This window comes from Anomalospiza imberbis, chromosome 2 (assembly GCF_031753505.1).
Source record: "Anomalospiza imberbis isolate Cuckoo-Finch-1a 21T00152 chromosome 2, ASM3175350v1, whole genome shotgun sequence".
Classification (NCBI taxonomy): Eukaryota; Metazoa; Chordata; class Aves; order Passeriformes; family Viduidae; genus Anomalospiza; species Anomalospiza imberbis.
In genome coordinates this window covers 67,316,481-67,336,562 of record NC_089682.1, presented here as the reverse complement: position 1 = coordinate 67,336,562, position 20,082 = coordinate 67,316,481, and the positions used below count along the sequence as shown (strand labels likewise).

The 20,082-nt window shown below is 40.0% G+C and overlaps 1 protein-coding gene across 9 annotated transcripts in view; it reads left to right on the top strand.

Moving 5' to 3' along the window:
- Nucleotides 1-20,082, top strand: part of FAT3 (FAT atypical cadherin 3) — a 398,878-nt gene that overhangs the window by 344,969 nt on the left and 33,827 nt on the right. For 8 of the 9 annotated variants that reach the window (XM_068181534.1, XM_068181539.1, XM_068181536.1 and 5 more), the window contains 7 exons: nucleotides 1,767-1,981; nucleotides 2,735-2,872; nucleotides 5,513-5,656; nucleotides 6,237-6,434; nucleotides 8,939-9,737; nucleotides 16,952-17,086; nucleotides 18,110-18,267. In XM_068181534.1, coding sequence (XP_068037635.1) covers nucleotides 1,767-1,981; nucleotides 2,735-2,872; nucleotides 5,513-5,656; nucleotides 6,237-6,434; nucleotides 8,939-9,737; nucleotides 16,952-17,086; nucleotides 18,110-18,267 — 1,787 coding nt within the window. Of the gene's footprint in view, nucleotides 1-1,766; nucleotides 1,982-2,734; nucleotides 2,873-5,512; nucleotides 5,657-6,236; nucleotides 6,435-8,938; nucleotides 9,738-16,951; nucleotides 17,087-18,109; nucleotides 18,268-20,082 lie in introns of those variants that run through there. The other variant, XR_010996349.1, reaches the window with a different exon arrangement.

Here is a 20,082-nt window from a genome sequence, read left to right as displayed (position 1 = left end):
ATCACAAATTTTAGAAGTCCACCACTGCTTCTCTATGAGAAATACCAAACAAAGGTATCATATTTGGTGTAAATTACTCATTTTCTCTGAATTTCCTTAGCGGGATATATTCTTTATCCTCACTGAGTTTTTATTCCATCAACTGTAAGCTGTTTCTTCTGTGCTTCCTGTAGTGGATCCCCTTCTTCTCATACCCTTCAGGATGGCCAGTACAAATCTGTCACCTGAGTCTGAGAGCAAAACAGTATTGATTTTAAAAGCTGAAGAGAACACTTCTTTGGGTGCAACTGTGATAGCCAGTAACATGAAAAATCGCAAAATTATGCATTGTGTCATTTCTATAATTGTGTGTAAAAATGGCTCTCCACTCTGCAGAGGCTGCTGCCTCTCATGTGAAGGACTTAACATAACTGTGTGTTGTCTGTCATCTTCATCATGTTGATTAGTGCTAGCAAAATTTAAACATAAATATGCCTAGGCAGCGATACTTAACTTCACGTTTGACAATGAAGCCAAGGAAATAAATCAATAAAAACCCATAATGAAGCTTAATCACACAGAAAAAAAACCCTACCAAAACTAAAACTATATATTACTCATTAATGTGTGACAGCTCTATTATTATCCCTTTAGAGGCAGGAACTCAGTTTCTAGACAGCAGAGTGGTGATGTAGCATGCCTGATCAGAGCTTGAAAAATAATGTCCTTCACACCATTTATCAGTGGGTGCTCTCTGCTAGCCACTTGGAAGCTTCTCTTCAGGGCTCCTGCTTTCAGCAAGTCATGCTGAAAGGTGGAATTCGTTTGGAGAGAGCCCAGACAAGATTAAGAGGAATAATCTGAGGTCTCTAAAATGTGACTTAACAGGAAAGACTGAAGGAATTAAGGCCGTTTATGCTAGAAAAGAGAAGACATGCTTTTAGTTTTCATGCCTCTAGAAATTACCTATGAAGAAGAGGGAAATAAACTGTAGTCTATGCCCAGTCATAAGAAGTTGTGAATGGGCTTAAATTACATTTAAATTACTTTGGTAAAATTATAGGAAGAAATTCCTAGCTGTAATGTATATTGAGGCCTGAAATACATTTCCTAAGAAGGTTAGGAAGCTGATATTATTGGAGGCTTGTAAGAACACTAGAAATCAGATCATTTCTGTCCTAGAGGGAATCTGGGTTTATACAGTGAATCAAGTTACAGAGAATCTTAATTTTGGTTGTGTGGTGAAGTAGCACAAAATTTATAAACCTAGTTGAGTGGGGAAGTCTCTGTTTAATCACTTAAATGATAGACAACTGATTTCTCAGAGGTATTCATATCCTATTCATTTGTATTTAATTCATGAGAAGTTAATTGTGTGGGAGTGAATTTCTGTTGACTTGTCAGGGCTTATTTCCAGAGTCGGCATCCAGTTCTTCCAAAGGCTGTAAGAATGAGACTGTAAATGGGTGAATATGGTCCCCACTTCTTCATCTATGATCCTCACATAATGAAAGCTATTTTCATAAGGAACCATTCATTGCCTCATGCCTTGTAAAGGTCCTTTCTGCAAAGGCAACCCAAGTGCAATTGGCATCATTCTTTAATCAAACGACAGCAGTAGAAACCTGAATAAACATTTTTATTGGATTGGGCTGTCTTACAGTTAGTATTGTATATGTGCCATGGTGATAAATAGCATGCTGTACTGTTTACTACAGTCAAATCCCTTACTCTGTGGCATTATTTATTTTTTGCCGGCTGTTGACATTCCCTCCTTTGCTTCAAAGGAGTGATTTCCATTATTGAAGCTTTGGATTTTGAATCGTGCAAGGACTTCTACTTAGTAGTGGAAGCAAAGGACGGAGGAACGCCAGCCCTGAGCGCAGTTACGACAGTGAACGTGAACGTGACGGACGTCAACGACAACGCGCCCACGTTCAGCCAGGCTGTCTACAGCGCCGTCATCAGCGAGGACGCAGCCGTCGGGGACTCAGTGGTCATGGTGAGTGGGGCCATGGGTGGCATTTTAGTGCGATGAAGCCCTCTGCCCCTAAAAAATTGCTGCACTGCTTAATATTGATAATTCCTACATCTTGAGGCCCCCAAACCATTTTCTAGACAATACTCTGCATCTGCTACTGCTCCCCAAGCTGCTGTCAGTTTCTCCCCAAAGGAAAGCAGTAGTAGTACTGACCCTTTCTTTTTAACCCTGTTACGCTGTCAAAGAGCAATGGCATTTTTAGGTGTTGCATTTCATGAGTCGGCTAGAAAGAAACAGGTTTTAATAGAAAGGTAGAATTCTACTTTTCAGTGAAATGCAATCATAGAGTCATAGGGTTGGATGAGATCTTAAAGATCATCTAGTTCCAATCCCCCTGCTGTGGACAGGGACACCTTTCTCTGCACCAGACTGCTCAGAGCTCCAAATACAGAGTATTTGTATAGTCTGGCATGCAGTGAGCCATCCCCAAACCTCATAATTTTCTCGTCTTGCAATTTGTGGATCCAGAGAGAGACTGTTGTATGGAATATTAAGATTAAAATATTCTGTATGTTTTCAGACTAGAATTTTGAAAAGGCCCAAGTGAAGCCTCCTAACAAAAACCTTTTGGATTGATGTTTTAGAGGTGTGCAGTTCAGGTATAACTAGTCTGATGGAATGTGAAGTTTACTTTTTGTGTGTTGACCATTTAATGTATCATACAGATTGCTTGATACTTGTTTTTCTAATTTTTTATTCTTCTCTCAAAAAAAGTTGATAGCAGAAGATCTGGACAGTCCTCCCAATGGTCAGATTCATTTTTCCATTGTGAATGGGGATCAAGACAATGAATTTTCAGTTGATCCTGTTTTGGGACTCGTGAAGGTTAAAAAGAAATTGGATAGAGAAAGGGTAAGACATGTGGGACTTCTTAACTTGCAATGACTTACAGATGTGTATCAATCTCCACTCTGCTGCTAGCTTGTGTTGAAGGAGTTTCTTTCATACTCTGCAGCAATCAGCCTAAGATGCTCCAACAGGTCTTGCTAAGGTTTCCCCACTTCTTTCCATGCCAGCCCTGTCCCCAGTCTATCTACATGCCAACTGCTCTGCTGCCACTCTCACACTGCACCCTCACAGCAGCTGGGGTCACATCAGGGGAGAGGAGCAGCATTGGATTTCTCCCGTGGTGCCAGCAGGAGCTGCTGCTGTGTTAATGAGCTGCCTCCTCTCCCCTGTGTGTGCAAGCACACATGTGCAGCTGTGTGTGCAACAGAGTGGTTACAAAATGCTCCAGATTGTGGCTCCGAGTGCCGAGCTGAGACCTCAGCCATTAATTAGCGCTCTGCAAAACATGTCACTGGGGAGGGGATGTTATGAAGTGGCCAGGCTGTACCAAAAGTGAAAGAGTGCTTCATTAAATAGGTTCTGCTGCTTTGTTTGCTCACTCCATTATTCATTCAGGATTATTTATCACCATTTTGCCATAGCTAGCAATTAGCAGCTTTTGGGAAAAAAAACAAACAAATGCAGTTGCCTGTGCTACTAGCAAGGCAGGAGAGTGCTACATGGCTTCAGAAATCTTGCAGCATATAAGGAAATCCGTGCCTCCTGCCTCAACAATGCATCCACAAAACTGGGGAAGCAGATTGCTACCTTCAGAATATCAGCTGAGCTGCAGAAGTTCTTTATTGGAAGGAAACCTCCTTCTTAAAACAGAGGCAAAAACCCCTTTCTGTATTATCGCAAAAGCAGTATTGTTTGTGTTTGGAGGTGGAATGACTTTACCACAGATTGTCTAAAACAGGGGAGGAACAATGGCTGTGTATGTTACAAGTTGGCTGTAATAAAAGCACAGACTGAGTTCCTTAATATGACTTTTTCTAGTTTCTGAAGTGCACTTGCTCTGCATTTAGACACACGCACTTACTCTCACAAGAGTGTGTATGTGTAACGCCAGCTGTGTTAGGTCTGCATTTTCCAAAGTTTTCCTTAGTTAAAATAAGCTGTGATATTGTCTTCTTCTTTGCTTCCCTGGCGCATTTCCTAGACACAGGTGTTTCTGACCCATGCAGGGAAAATTATATATGATGCCCCATCTGCTGTAGATTCCCAAAGGTATTGCTGACTCCCAGGATTCTGTGGTTTAAGGCAACTTATTTCCAGAGCTGTAATCACACAGAGACCATGACTTTTGTCATGTACCTTTCTGGGATACATTGAAATGAAAGCAAACATAGAAAAAAAAATTAGGAAAGACTCTACAAAACTCTCTGATTTTAGCTAGCAGTGGAAATTACAGTTAAAAAACAGATTAATTCTCTTACTCAAGTTTCTTGACTTTCCATAGTTCAGGATTCCTCTTCCCTCCTTTGTCACTTTGCCCCCACCAAATTGAAGTCTATCTCCTCTGTACAACCTCCCAAAAATGTTTCCTTCTGCCTTGTATTGGTCCCACATCCCAGAAGAGCCCCCTTATTTTGTGTGCTCAGTCTGACCTCCTCCCTACCACAAAAAAAGCTGTCATTTTTCAAATGTATTTGGATTTCTTTCCCTCCTACACCCTCCCCAAAATAGCCCCTTTAACATTATCTTTTTCCCCTCTGCAGGGGCATGCTTTTCCCCTTTCCAGCCCTGCACTGAGAGGGTGGAGCAGAGTGTTGTATCTGGCATGTTTTGCCCTTCTCTCACTCTGCTGTGGGAGGATTCAGGGGCAGACATGTCAGCAGCTTTCCCTGTGGAGCAAGGAGCAATATACAGTAAAAAGCAGTAGTAAGACCTAAGGAAGCCAACATAAGGATGCAGTTCAGAAAATCCAACTGTCATCCATAAACTGTGCATAGACAGAGCTTTCGCAAGTTGTCACATATGCTCACACCTCACACAGGGGCACATATGTGTGTAGAGGGCCCATGGATGATACACTGAGCTGCCTGCACTGCGCTGTTTGTGTCTGTTGCAAAAAAGCAGACTCAAGCCCATTTATCTTCTGCAGAGTGGTGGATAATATTCTGTTGCTACAGAGACTGTTGTCCCTCATACTCCCAAATGTTTTCCAGTGTGTTTAAGCCAACTGCCTGTGAACTTTTTCTTGGCTCTCCATCGCCGCTTTAGAAACAGTATGTGTCAAACTGTCGCTGGTTCTAATAAGCAATTTATATAATATCTTGGAAACCAACTGTAAGATAAATAGAATCAGGTCACTTATCCCAGAAGACACCTTGGAGAGATGAAAACATAAGCTTACAGGACTAATAGCTGAGTTCAGAAATTATCTGTCATTTCTTTTCTCTCTTCCCCTTTGTTTCAGGAATGCTTTATCTGATGCAGTTATTTTAATACAATGAAGCTGTTATGTTTATTGGTAGCCTTATAAAACAGAAGTTGGGGCGCAATGTGGGATAAACAGGATAATGTTATGCTAAGGACAGGAAGGTAATGAGGCCAAATAGCTTTCCTTAAAATATGGAAGGTGGTGCACTGAATGTAAAGAACCTGAGTTAAAATTTAGGCCCACTTTCACAATGATTTAATGTTTTCACCTTCTTTCAGATATCTGGTTATTCATTAGTAGTCCAGGCAAGAGACAGTGGTACCCCTCCTTTGTCTTCATCTGTGACGGTCAATGTCGACATTTCTGATGTGAATGATAACAGCCCTGTGTTTACTCCAGCTAACTACACAGCTGTAATTCAAGTAAGTTTATCCTGCACATCAAAAACTTCTCTGACTTTTAAAATGCACCGCCATTTGGTTTCACTTAAGTACCTTTTGATAATCTATCTGCAAAACATGTATCGAGTGATCTTATCTAAAGGAAAATATAAACAAATCTTTCTTGAGTCTTTTGATAAGTTTCTGTTTGCTGAGGCTCCTTAACCACAGCATATGTTACACATTTTACCATCCATCCCTGCTGCACCAGGTACTCCAACCTCAAAATGTCTGCTCTGGGATAAGTTCACACTTCTTTATACCTTGCTCTGGGTGTGAGTCTTGACACACAGAGTAGTCTGAGTATAGCCTGACTTTTAGTCAGTCCTGATCAGACAGAGTATCAGAGAGAGCCCAGCAGGCCCTGGAGGTGTGGCGGGTACCCTCATCTCTGCCACTGGTCCATGGAGTGTAAGCGGCGTCAACAAAATGCAGCTTGTGAAATGCCAGCTTGGGCAGAGAGCATTCAGTTGAATATTCACGATAAAAAAATGTGATATTTTATGGTTGCAATATGTATCATTTTAATCCTTTTCTTTATACGCTGTGTATATGTGTAAAGGAAAATAAACCAGTGGGCACAAGCATTTTGCAGCTGGTAGTGACAGACAAAGACTCTTTTCACAATGGCCCCCCTTTTACCTTCACCATCCTCACTGGCAATGAAGAGGAGGAGTTTACACTGGACCCTCATGGAGTTTTGAGGTCTGCAGTCATCTTCAGGCACATGGTCTCAACTGAGTATGTGCTCTGCGTGCAGGTAAGGCTTAATTAATATTTTTTACATCTACTCTGAAACAAAAAAATCTCTTAGTGGTAGGTAACCTGTACTTTGCCTGTATGGGCTGTTTTTAATGGGCTGTATTCTACAAGTAAATACCACACATTCCAGTTTGCAAATGCACAATGCAGAATATTTTCTTTGATGTTCTTAAACCTGGTTTCGTATAAATATAAATAGGTAGCCAGCCACCTTTCCAATTTCCTCAGCATGAAATGAATTTTCTGAGCAGCGACCGTTATGGTTTAAGATTTTCATCATTTATTTCTGTAGCTAAGGAAGGAAAATGAGAAAAAATGCATTATATACATATAAATATACCCCAGAACAAGTGACTGCAAAATACTGCTTTAGGAACAAAAATAATTTCTGCTTTTAGGTCATAAATTTAATCATAAATTTTTTGGAAGCCTTCCAAGAATTCATGAAATCACATTTCCAAGGTCAACTTAGCTTTTAAAGAATGTCAAAATAAGACATGCAATAGAAGTCCAGCTCAAACTTAGCTTTAGAATAATCGTTAAGAAGCTTTGTAACCAGGGTAATTTTGATTGCCAAAACCTGTAAATCCAAAAGTAATTTGTCCAGATTTCTCAGGTCTGCCAGAGAAGATGTATTAGGGTTCAGTAAATATGCAGGTCTAGGGAATGAACCTCTTCACTGAAATGAGTCGTGGTCCCATAAGCTGTGTCTGAAATACCTGCTTCCTCCACTTGCTTTGCTGGGGTTGATCTCTCTAAGCACAGCCTGTTTGTTCCTTTACAAGCACATTTAAAGATGTTCACAGCAGTAGCATCCTTAGAGGCAATTGTTAGTTACAATTCACAAAATACAGGCTCTGATGCTAACTAACAGTTCAAATCAAAGTTTTACAAGTTTGCCATTTAATATCCTTGAAACCTATTTTTTAGCCTTGTAGGGAAATAAAAAATCATCACTTTTCTTTCTTTCTTTCTTACCATGCCTTAATAGTAAAATATCCTGCTATCAGGTTAATTTGCTAGCCAGAGTTCTAGTGTAGCCAAAACTGGGCATGAGAGTTAAATTTGAGAAGCACCCTCCAAGTTTTGAGATCCATGTATTTCATATAAATGAAATATTAGACAGAGCACCATGTCTGAGATGCACCTATAAGCTCAGAAAACGATGCTGTTGGATGGTGGAGGCATGATTTCTCCCAGTATTATTTTCATCAGGGATTTCTGCAGTGAAAACATATTTTATCGTTTACTGTTGGGTATAGACCATAGAAGTGTTTCTTTCAATCCATATGTGCCAGAGTGCTGCTTTCTCTTTTCCACTATCTGGTTTCTCCACTGTATTAGGTTTATTAAGAATTAATGTTAAAATAGAAAATGGAATGAGACGTAATCTATTCTCTATGTGCATCGGTATTTATCTGCACATATATATAAAATATTCTTAAATACTCCACAGAGCTCTTTTAGGAGTGAAGATGAATGAATTTTAGAGTGTCTTAGAGTTGCTAATCTGCTCATAGTAGTGTCCATATTACTGTTGTCATCCTCTCATTTTTTCCTTCAGCTTGTAAATTTTCCTCCCGTGTCCAAATACTAAGATCTTTGAACATGTCCTGCATCTCTGCCTACAGGCAGTTTATTCTTCTGTTCTTCTGTTCTTCTCTGAAGCAAATAAATGTGTGGAGCAGTATATTGTAATAGGGACTGCAATAAAACATTTTTCTTATTGTAGGATAGGACCCTGATTCAAGTTTGCACACCTTTCCGTCAAGATGGCCTTGGGTTTTTTGTCATACTTGCTCTTTTGCTCTCTATAAAAATAGTGCAAATGATGCTATAATACCTGCTCTGGGTCATCCAGTCATTTTTCCAACTGCAGTACTGCTCTCATATTTTATCATTAGTAACAGCACAAGCACCTATTTCATTTTTGGAGGATGATAAATTTTATTTATGTCAAGCATGTTTTTTGGTTGCTTCAGGTAAAGAAGTGCGGAATGCTGTAGAAAAATTCTGAACTCCCTCACATCCACACAAGCTAAGCAAGGTGTGGAGTGCTTTGGAGAGCACCAAGCAATGCAGAAGGCTGATATTTCACTGGAATTCAGTCTCTTCTCCAGGGTAGAAGTGATCCCAAACTGTGTTTGGAGCAGAACATACCACGTTGGTATATTCTCCATTGTGAAGATGACAAGTGATAGCTGTGGGATCCTGGGAACATTTCAGTTTGAGTAATGAGACATTCTACTGACACATTTCTCTCTGCAATCCACTTAGAGATCAGTGCTTCCCTAAAGAGTTTGTAAGTTCCACTGCTAGAAATGGCTGAGACACTTCTTTACATATATATTTGTCAAATGCATTTGAGCATTCTTTTGAGAATTTCTTTTCAGAATGACTGATGCTATGAGAATATACATAGCAAGAAGTTACGGTTGCAGGCTGTGTTCCATGTGTGGTTTTATTTCTTATTTTTTCTGTTTTCTTTCTAAATTACATTAGGCAAAGGACTCTGGGAAACCTCAGCAGGTTTCCCATACCTATGTTCAGGTGAGGGTTATTGAAGAGAGCATTCACAAACCAACCGCCATTCCACTGGAGATTTTCATTGTCACCATGGAAGATGATTTTCCTGGGGGAGTCATTGGGAAAATTCATGCCACAGATCAGGATGTGTACGATGTCCTCACATACACGCTAAAATCAGAGCAGAAAAGTTTGTTCAAGGTCAACAGCCATGATGGGAAGATCATCGCCCTTGGAGGGCTGGATAATGGCAAGTACATCCTGAATGTCTCCGTGAGCGACGGCCGGTTCCAGGTGCCCATTGATGTTGTGGTCCACGTTGAGCAGCTGCTGCAAGAAATGCTGCAGAACACGGTCACCATCCGCTTTGAGAACGTTTCCCCAGAAGACTTTGTGGGTCTCCACATGCACGGGTTCAGGCGCACCCTGCGCAATGCGGTGCTCTCCCAGAAACAGGACAGCCTGCACATCATCAGCATTCAGCCGGTGGCAGGCAGCAGCCAGCTCGACATGCTGTTTGCCGTTCAGATGCACAGCGGTGGTTTCTATAAGCCTGCCTATTTGATTCAGAAGCTTACCAATGCGAGGAGACACTTGGAAAATGTGATTCGTATTTCTGCTATCTTGGAGAAGAATTGCTCCAGACTGGATTGTCAGGAACAACACTGTGAGCAAAGTCTGTCTATTGATTCACATTCCCTGATGACTTACAGCACAGCACGAATTAGTTTTGTGTGTCCCCGCTTTTACAGGAATGTGCGCTGCATGTGCAATGGTGAGTACTGCTCCCTCTTCCCCTCCCATCGCTGCACATTATGCGATAGGATCCATTTTATACCTCTGATGCAGATTAGAAGGGGCATTTCAATTCAGTCCACTAAAGCACGACTGGCTGATGCGTTGTGGGAATTGATTTCTCAGGCTCGGGAAGAATTGTTCGTGTTTACTGATGTAAATGGAAGTTTATGAACTTTGGCCTTTTACGACAAAGACTGCTTTCCTGGAGGCTCTGCAACCAGAGCCATCAGCCAGCTTCCAGGGAGGGGAAGGAGTGGGAGAGGAAAGATGAGAAGAGGGAGGGATGTAGTTTCCCAATCAGTTGGTGCCACCACTGGAATAAACCTGGATTGTGACCGCAGCAGAGCAGCCAGGTCTCCAGCAATGCACTAGCAGTCTCCAAGGAAAAGCACCCCTGACCTAAGCTGGGTAGGTGGAAAGGCCTTTCCCAGTCCTGTTGTTGCAGACAACCACAGAAACCAACGAAGTATTTTATTAGCAAGCACTTTTCCTGACCTTTAATGCTGCAGTAGGGGACAGAGTAGGTTTCAGGCTGCTCCACATTTTAGCAGAGATTTCATATGGGCATATGACAAATAGACCCACGAGCCAAGCTTCTGTATGATTCTGCACTTGGATTTTAAAACCTCGGGCATTTATAATACTGGCTCTGTTTCTTTTGTTTGCCAGGCTATTTGCTCCTCATTCCACTTCATTTAAGAGCAGAGAAAAAAGCTGTTGTAAAATCAATACATCTAAGTCTCCCTCATCTTAAGCACACATGCACACACACACAGAGCAATACAAGAATTCAGCAGCCATATCCCTCAATAACCAACCTTTGTTTCTGCAGCAGTCAGCAGGGCTTCATATTTTACCACTGACCTCGGTAGGGATGAAAATAGGCATAAATTGCATATAACTTAACCAGAAATCATTTTTCTTCCTGTGGCACATGGATAATAGTGGCAAAGAAGTTCAATTCTGAAAAAATACCATGATTCTCTATCTGAGGTACATTCAAGAGTAGACTATCTGTCCACTTTTTAAGTAAGAGTCTTCTAAGTTTCAAATAGACATATCTATCATAACAATAGCCAGCATTCTGTTGCACATAAAAGGTTCTGAAGTAAAGGATTTTCACGGATTTAAAAGGAACAATGCTGCAATAGCCTCCATTCAGGTCCAGGAGCCAGTGCGGGAACGCTGTCTGCCAAACTTTTTTATATTCTCTAAGTTATAACTTAGTCTCGCTTTTGTATCAAGAAATCACAAATCCTCATCTCCATGGGGATAGCAATAGTCTTCACAGTCAGAAATTGGTTTTCTGGCAGCCAAAATTTTCACTGTTTATCATTTGATTTCACTACCTATTAAAGTCAATACTGATATATTATTCCCTCTGCCTCATAATCCCTTAGCTTAGCTCCAAAAAAGGGACTTTGCAGTGCAGAACAGTTCTGACCCAGCAGCTCTCCTGGCACAGCAAGCTTGCATTGGAATCAAAGAAATTCAGCTGGGACAGCGATTTCCAAATTCTCCTGTCATGTACCAGTCAATCCTCAAAATGGATGAAAGGCTGCTGGAGAGGCAGTGTGGTTCTGAGAGCGACTGTAGTCCTCAGCCTCTGGGCCATTTATCATGGCCTTGAAGACTGCTGTGTGGGAACACTTGTAACAGGCAGTTTGTCCTGGTCCTGCTGAAAAGCTGGAGGGGTTCCCACTGCTCCCATTTGAGCCACTAAGTGGGGATTTCCCATGGGGGATCCACACCACTTGGGGTGGGATTGGGCACATCCAGCCTGCCATACAGCCTGTAGTAAAAAATGTCCAGAGCTGCTGAGTTAGGTATAGTTGCCAAAGAGGTGAGCACCTTGGTGTCTATTACTTGCACAGAAATAATACAGCTTGGTGGGAAGCAAAAATTAATGCTTTGGGCCTTCTCCTCATTAGTTAATGCGTAATCCTCTTCTACTGTGTTTAATTTAAGGAGCCACAGAAAATATTGTGGTATTTAGGCAAACACACTAAATAACACAGACTTGTGAGAGTATAATAGAGAATGTATGGGTAGTTTTGCTTTCATGAAAGCTAAAGACTAGAGTAAAAGAGTTAGAAAAATGCAATACTTCTTCCATCAGTAGTTCTTATAAATAAATGCACAGATGCAGCAATTCCAGAAAAAGTGCACAAATTTATTTTAGCTTGTTTAATGAGAGAGCATTAGCAAGATATTAGCAGTGTAATAAAAGTATTACACTTCATTTTTTGTTAAAAGAGTTCCACATCCAGTAAATATTAATACCTTGAATTATGAGAAAGCCATTAAAATATTGCATATGTTTCCAGAGATCTGATTCAATTATGGCCCTGAAAGCTTGAGTTTGAACCAATTCACTCATTCTTGAAATATGTATCATACTTGGAGTGTTTTTGTCCACTGGCAGATGTCACAGATATGCACAATTTATGCATGCCAGCTGTGCATAACTTACCTGGATTACCTTTGTGAGAAAACAGAGTTATCTAATGTGAAAATGCAGGAAGACTGTAAAGTAGGCAGTGGGTGAACTTCAGAGGTTCAGCAGCTCAGCTCTGAAAGGATAAGTTCAAAAGTTCACATGCATCAATCTTAGCTTTTAAATCAATAAAATTGAACTAAAGAGTCTTCCAATAACAGACTGTCTCCTTAGATTTTTTGCTCATCTGTTTGTGTTTGTATGAAAAATACTGTTACAAACTGAGGTTTGTGTCAGCATGACAGAGGGGCTATGCAATTACCAACCTCCCATCACATGGCACGAGGTATGCAAGCATCTGTCAGTGCTGGGAGAAATAAAAGTTGGAGAAATGGAATAAATATATTCCTGTAAAACATTTCTCACGGCATTCTCATTTTTCAGAGGCAAAAATCTATTCCATATTTTTTCATTATGCAAAGTAATTCTTTTGTGTTGAGACAAAGGTGCAGGGGCAGAGCAGGTTTTGTTGGGACTACTTTGCTCTACAGTTGTTCTGCCTTATAATCTTAAAAAAGTGATGGTACATTAATATGTTCACAGGAGAGGGATGGAGTCAAAATAATCTTGACAAATATGGGCATATATCTACATCTGTGCTGGTCACTCCAGGCCCCATTTGCAGATAGTGGGAAGAATGAGATATTTTTAATAATGTGATACATCTCTCCCTAGATGTCTAAAATCAGTTAGATGAATCATGCCCTGAAGTTAGATGAGATTAACTCTATTTAAAATGTTTAATATGGTTCTGGCCTAATAGTTTGAAAGAATTTTTCTAATAGACCCAGGAGTGTTCAGCAAAAGTGTAGACACATCCACATTATTTAATCAAGAGAACAACAGCCTTGGACCACTTTCTCATGAAACAAGACAATTCAGACTTTATGTAGCCACTTCTAGTATTTTGTGAATGCTCTGACAGAAGGAAATCATAGACAGTGAGGATCTGCTGTTAATACAGGACCTGTTCTTCTGAGGTGATTTTTGGCCTCAGCTCCACAGAGCACACATTGCCTCTAAAAGAGTCCTGGCTGCTTTGAAAGACTGGCCATCAGCAACATGGTTCTTATGTGTACATCACTGCTTTTCCCATTTTCCGGAAGCACACACATTCATATTAATGAGCCTGGAATTCTCCTGGCAAGGAAAAATTGAAGAAAAAGGTCTGTGCTTGGGAACAGAGAACTGCAGATAACATGGTTAGATCTCTGTTTTATGTCACCTTTGTCCAAGGAAGGTTTTCTCCCTGTGTTCCTGCAACTCTGGCTTTCAGGAATCTCCCTCCTTTCAAGCTTTTTTTTTATTGTAAGTGAGGAAAACAGAGTCTTTGCAATACTCATACAGATTCAGGAGACTGGGCTGATAGAAAACCACCTAATATCACAAGGCTGAAGTTAAAATTGTTGAATCACTCAATTTTCAAAATATAATTAAAATCCTAGAAGTGCTTCTATTTTGAAGGAATAGGAATTAAATAAATCTCTCTTCTTGCCATGGAACAGTGTTTTCTGCCTCAATATATTGGTTAGAAGATTGAAATATTTTTATCTTCTTTTAGAGAATTAAACTGAAGATGATCTGTCAAAATCAAGTGCATCTATTCCACCTTTTCCTGCCATGCACTGCTTGATGCTAGCTCGTGTGTTTCTGTGGTACCTTGTAAAGAACAGTTCTTATTAATACTAATGTGAGTTTCAAGAGAATGCTGTAGATTGTCTGGACCTGCCTAGGAAAAAAAAAAAAAAAGATCAATTTGAACTTATATTTCTTGAATCTTTTATTGGATGGAAAATAGACTGCTCTTTGGAGTGGAAATGCAACATTAGAATAATTTTATTTAAACTCAAGCTGTAAATCTTTGATGTGGACAGCGTAACCTTGAACAATTTTACAATTTTGCTCCACATAGTTGTGAAATCAGCCTGAAAATGTGTGTTAGCTGGGGCAATGCAATAATGCAGATTTGTAGCTTATGTACTTATAACTATACAGACAGGCATAAAGCACTTCTCGCAAGTCTGAATATTTTAAAGTTTCGTGACAGCTATGAAATCCTGCTGCAGCAGGATGAATAAAGAGTTGGTTTCCTTGTAGTTTACCAGAAGGAGTATTCTTGGCCGTTCAGGATAAACAGTTCTCTCCACTGTTGCACGGAGTACATTAGATCTTTTCCATATATTTTCAGAATGTGAAAGGATGGCTCTAAAGTACAAATCAGAGTTTGAATCAGATAAAAAAAAACTGGCAGAGGTGGATAACAAAGGAAGCTGTTCCTTTATTGCTTCATGTCAAGGATACAGTCATAGGTTAGGGGATGTGAAAATTGGCAGAGCCACATTTGGAAATCTCAGCGCCTCTTTCTGCTGCACAGTGACAAGCTGTGGGGCTTTAGTCTAAATGACACGTCTGTCAGCTACACAGAGGCTCACTTGAATTGCAGCCTCACTAAAGGTTTAAGTTTGTTCAAAGAGAGGTATACTCTGCAGACACCAGAATGCTGTGTATTTGTCACATAAGAATGAGTAAAATAGCTAAAACAACCAAGGTGAAAATACAAAGCAGCCTGTAGAATTTTTAACAACCCATTTTAACTTCAGAAATAATTGCTACTTGCCATTGTATTCTAAGAAATGAGGAGTTTTATTCTAAAAAAAAAGCCAAACAAACCAAAGTATAGAAAACATCATATTCTCTGTTGAATTCTACAGATCTTACATTTAAATAAAATATAAATCTGTAGTCCAGAACCCTATGACAGTTTTTTTCTTGATTCTATAAGGCTTAAAGTGTGACTGTGTATTGCAGCTGTTATTCCTGTTAGTTACCTACTAATGTGATTAATAAAGATTGCCATGCATCATTTTCTAACAGTGCTGCAGGCAGTACTGTAAATCTTTTACTCCATAGACCTCTCAAACAAATGTTTGATAAAGGAGGAGAGGATGTTAAACATTAAATTGACTGTGCTGTACATCAAGGAGGACATTTACAGTAATTGCCATATTTGTAGTCAGCCCATGTCCACTTTGAAAGCTACAGCAGTAATTTTTCTTCTCCCAGAAAATACTTATAGTGTCAGGTAATTTTAGCTATGCTTACTATGAGCCCTGCTTGGTTTGTACAAAAGTGTGAGAGCAGTAAGATTCTTTCTTTCATTACTTTTGGAGATGTAGTCCGTGACTGGTTGATTCCTTCCTTTATATTATGTAAATAAAACAATGTGCTCAAAAGTAAATGAGTTTTTGAATCTGATAAGGATCCTATAATATAGATCCTGCAATACACAAGAACTGCCAGTATTCAGAAAGCAATGGATAGGAAGGTGCTTTTTATCATTAAATTCATCACCTGCATGTCTTAAATAAATTAACTTGATAAAGAAAAGAAGAGGTGTCTGTCCATTCCCAGCAACTGCCTTTGCCTCCATTCATGCTGGGGCTGCAAATCAACAAAAGCAAGGACAGGAGTGCCTTTTTTTTCTGCACTTGAAGACTGCTTTCATAACAGCTTACACAGATGCCCAAATGTAGAAACTGACCCTGCATCTCCCAAGTACCTTATTGCAACCAAGAAGAGGCTAGCTGCTGTGGAAGTCACATATTTCTGAACATTCATATGTTACGCAGCAATAGTCGTATCGTGTTTTGCATTATTATAGACAGTGTGTGTAAATCTTTTAAGATTAGGGCAATCAAAACATTCATTTAGACACTTTCAGAAGTGTCTAAATTGAAGTTTTAGCCAAACCCCATGAAATGCAAAAAATTCTTTTGGCATTGACAGGCTTTAAATAGTAAGTCCTTGACATGCTCAGCTTGATAGATGTAAAGAATTTAAGGGGTTTTGAAAAACCTACATATAATTGTGTCGCTCAAGTATTTTAAACAAATTTAAAAGTCAATATAGTTCTCTCCCTGCAGATTAGAAAAAAGGAGGGCAGGTTTTGGTAGCCTGGGCAAGCAGGATAGGATGTGAGATCTCAGAAATGTCAGGAGAAACATAGGGAGAGGGCAAGTTTGCCTGTGCTGTATGATCGAGCTGGCAGCATGTTCTGTGTAGTATGAGAAAGAAAAATCCAGGTGTCACTGTAACCCAAGCATGGCTTAGAATCACAGAATATCCTGAGTTGGAAGGGACTCACAAGGATCATCGAAGTCCAGATGCTGGCCCTGCATAGGACCACCGAGAGTCACACCATGTATTTGAGATCATTGTCCAAATGCTTCTTGAACTCTGGCAGGCTTGGTGCTGTGACCATTTTTACCTCCTTAGATTTGCTTCTCATGGGTGTGCTGTGGGAAAAGGACTGCATAGCTTCAAGTAATTTTTTTTCCCTCATATCTTTAAAGCCCCTGTGCAGGAAGCTTTGTGGGGAAATGAATGGCCTGAGAGTTATCATACACATTTATAAACCAGTTACTGCTCATAATAGTTCATTTTTATAATACGTTCCCATGGGATTTAGGGCAGTCTTTGGAAAAGAACTATTGCAGTTCTGCTGTGTACTTGCCCAAAAGCTGTTCCTTTCTATGAAGGTTTGTTGGGGCTTCTTTTGTTTTTGTTATTATTATTAAGCCTTTTTTTTTGCTGGTACTGAAGTGTGCAATCAAAAATTGTCTTTCATTGCCCTTTTATTGCAGCATATCGTGCTTTACACTGTGGATCCCTGACAGTGTTTTACCTTTTTGCAGGAGGACTCTGCCCAGGGTCCAACGATCCCTGTCTAGAGAAGCCGTGTCCAGGGGACATGCAGTGTGTGGGGTATGAAGCCAACCGGAGACCGTTCATCTGCCAGTGCCCACCAGGAAAGCTTGGCGAGTGTTCAGGTGCATGTCACAGCCATGAAGGGGGATATCCTTGGACAATAAAGTGCTGCCATTCTCATTTTTTAGGCAGAGGTGGCAGTGAAGTTAACCGAAAATGTACTGCTTAACCCATCTCAGCACGGGCACTTGGGGTGTGTGTTTATAAGCCCTATAAATACTTGTCTTTATAGCTAATGGGCTGTATGTAGAGTGTGATTCAGTTTCTGTTTGGAAATTCCCACTGGCTTGCTTGAATACCAGCTCAGTAAAACAGGCTGCTGAGAAAACAGGATTTTTCCTAGAGAATGTTATGCCAGATGTTTTTCTGCCCATGGGCAAAGCTCTATAATTAACTCTTCTGCTTACTATTTAGATTACCAAAATTCCAGCCTTTATTAATGAAAACACTACACTATCCCAAAAAGAAAGTTTGAGGACATCTGCTAGTTCTCTGCATCTGTGTTATTCCCTGGGATATGAAGAGCCAGGTGGACAGCCAGTGAAGCAGAGCTTTCTGTTGACTTCAGTGAATCCCAGGCTGCAGGACAAAGGATTTGTGCTGTTTGCCTGATGAAAGCACGGCCAATACTGAACTGTGGTCCTGGGCACTGGTTGCAGGGGACTCATTGCGAGGGTTTGCCTGACATCTGCCCACATGTAACTTGACACCCATAGCTCAACTGCCTAATGTACAGGTGTGGTCATCTTTGATTCCCTCTGTTATCAGTGAGACAAGACTGATTCCTCCAGGAGTGTATAAGCTGAAAAATGCTGAATACTTGGAGAAACTTCTTTATTTTTTTTTATTTTTAAGTATGGAAAAACAGAACTTTGCTCTATCCCCTGAAAAATAGCTTAAAAAAAGGAAATGCAGAAATATTTCGTAGTAGATGCCAGCTTTGTTTCTCTCATCAAAAATGGGTTTTATTTATTTCTTCCTAGTAATTCTCATTAACTTTATAAATTCTTTAATTACTTAACAGTTAAGGAATTGTTTTATGTATCACTAAAAGCACATGTGTCCTTTCAAAATGGTTGTTTCAGGCCACACTTCCCTTAGCTTTGCTGGGAATAGCTACATTAAATACCGTGTTTCTGAAAATAGCAAGAAAGAGGAATTCAAGTTGGCTCTCCGACTGCGAACGCTGCAAAGCAATGGGATTATAATGTACACCAGAGCGAATCCCTGTATAATTCTGAAGGTAATTAAAATAACTTAGCTTTTCTGCAGTTGTTTTTCTCGATTCTGTATTTTCTCTTGACTCTTGATTTGGGGAATGCTGTTCTCATTTCAGCTGTAGATTGAGAAGATGAAGTCTGATTCTAACAGGGAAAAACAATTTCAACAACAGCAGCAGCAACAACGATCAGAAAAGCAGCTTGTTAGTGGTGCTTTACTTGGAGAATTCCCCACTGGGTACTGTTCATTATAAGCACATTATGTGTGTCTGTGCAGGAGCCAGTCTGCACAAAATGTAAGATTTGGCCATTTCTATGACTATGTAGTCAAAACGAAGCCTGCTGAAATTGCTGCTCTTCCCTTCTGTCCTGTCTGTGGTTAGAGGATATGCCCTTACTGTTAGTGAGCTAATTACAGGAACCAACTGCTTAGAAGGTGTCTCCTACTGAATATGAAGATCTATGCACTCTGGATTAAGATTCTTTGTTGAGACAGTCATGGGGTCAATGGAGATTGATACCAAATCAATATTTAATTGATAAGCTTTCCATGAATTTTTATTCTTTTTTTTTCCTGTGGAATGGCAAATAAATGCAGGATGGAAAGGGAGTACTGGGCTCATCCAAGAGCCTGCACATACAGTATTTCTGCTATAGCCTCTAAGGTACCAAATGAAAACATTGACATTTGTAATTCAGCCACATTCTATAATTCAGCAGTGGAAGAAATGGCACAGAGCCTTTTGTGTCTGTGTTTGCAATCTTTAGGGTACTTTTGGCTCAATGCTTAGGTATCGTTAAACTGGCTAGATGAGTTATTAATGGGCAACAAATAATTTTATGGCTGTTAGACTGAAGTATTTCTTGAGCAAGAATATTGTCTGTCATTCACCAGAGATTGTTCAGATTTGCACAAGACAACCTCTGCTTTGAGACGTAGAAATGCAGTTTGAACTTCCAAGTATGTGTTTTTGTTAAAAAAAAACAACCAAAACTGGAAGTTGGAAGACCTTCTTTGATGTCCTCATCATGCTTGCTCTTAGCATCTGTCAGTAGGTAATGTTTGCAATTTGGTAATTTCAAAAAATACCTGGGAAAAAACAAATGGCCCTAGTGGAAGGTGCCACTTGAAAACAATAGGAGATGATACAGAGATGGCCTCAACTGTAGTTAGAATGGTGATTGGGGAATTCATTTTGCTAGAGTTTTGTGTATAAAGCTCTCATCATGAAGGAGCACAGCATATCCAGGTCACAGACACCTGAGTGAAAACATCCAGTTGAAGCAGGGAAATTTTGCCACCAAAATAGAAAAGTTGATGCTACTACTATTGCTACAAAAAAAGTAAGCAAAACCACACACACACAAAAAAAAAACAAACCAGAAAAAAAACAAACAAACAAAAAACCCAAAACCAAATGAACACAAAAACAAACAAAACAAAACACAAAACAAAAAAAACAAACAACAACAAAAAAAAACCAGTAAGAGAACCACCCTTTGCAATCACCTGAATTGAGTATTTAGTTGTGAGGTAGGAATCATGTTTTCAGTCCCCACTTCACATAATCACCTAATTATTTTGCTTTGAAAAATGTTGAATTAAAAATAATACTTCAAGGAGCAGTGACAAGAGCTGTGCTTATTGTGCTGCAGTCTCAGTCAGCAACCTCCATGTCAGGCTGGTTTGCTTCCTAGGTCTAAAGAACAAAGAAAGAGAAAGTAGAGAGCTCCACATGCAGCTACTTCCTCATATCTGATGAGTGAGGTCCATGGTCGTGTATGGATGCAAAGCCTCTGCTTTATCCTGTGCATTGATCAGGGGAGGACATCAGGAA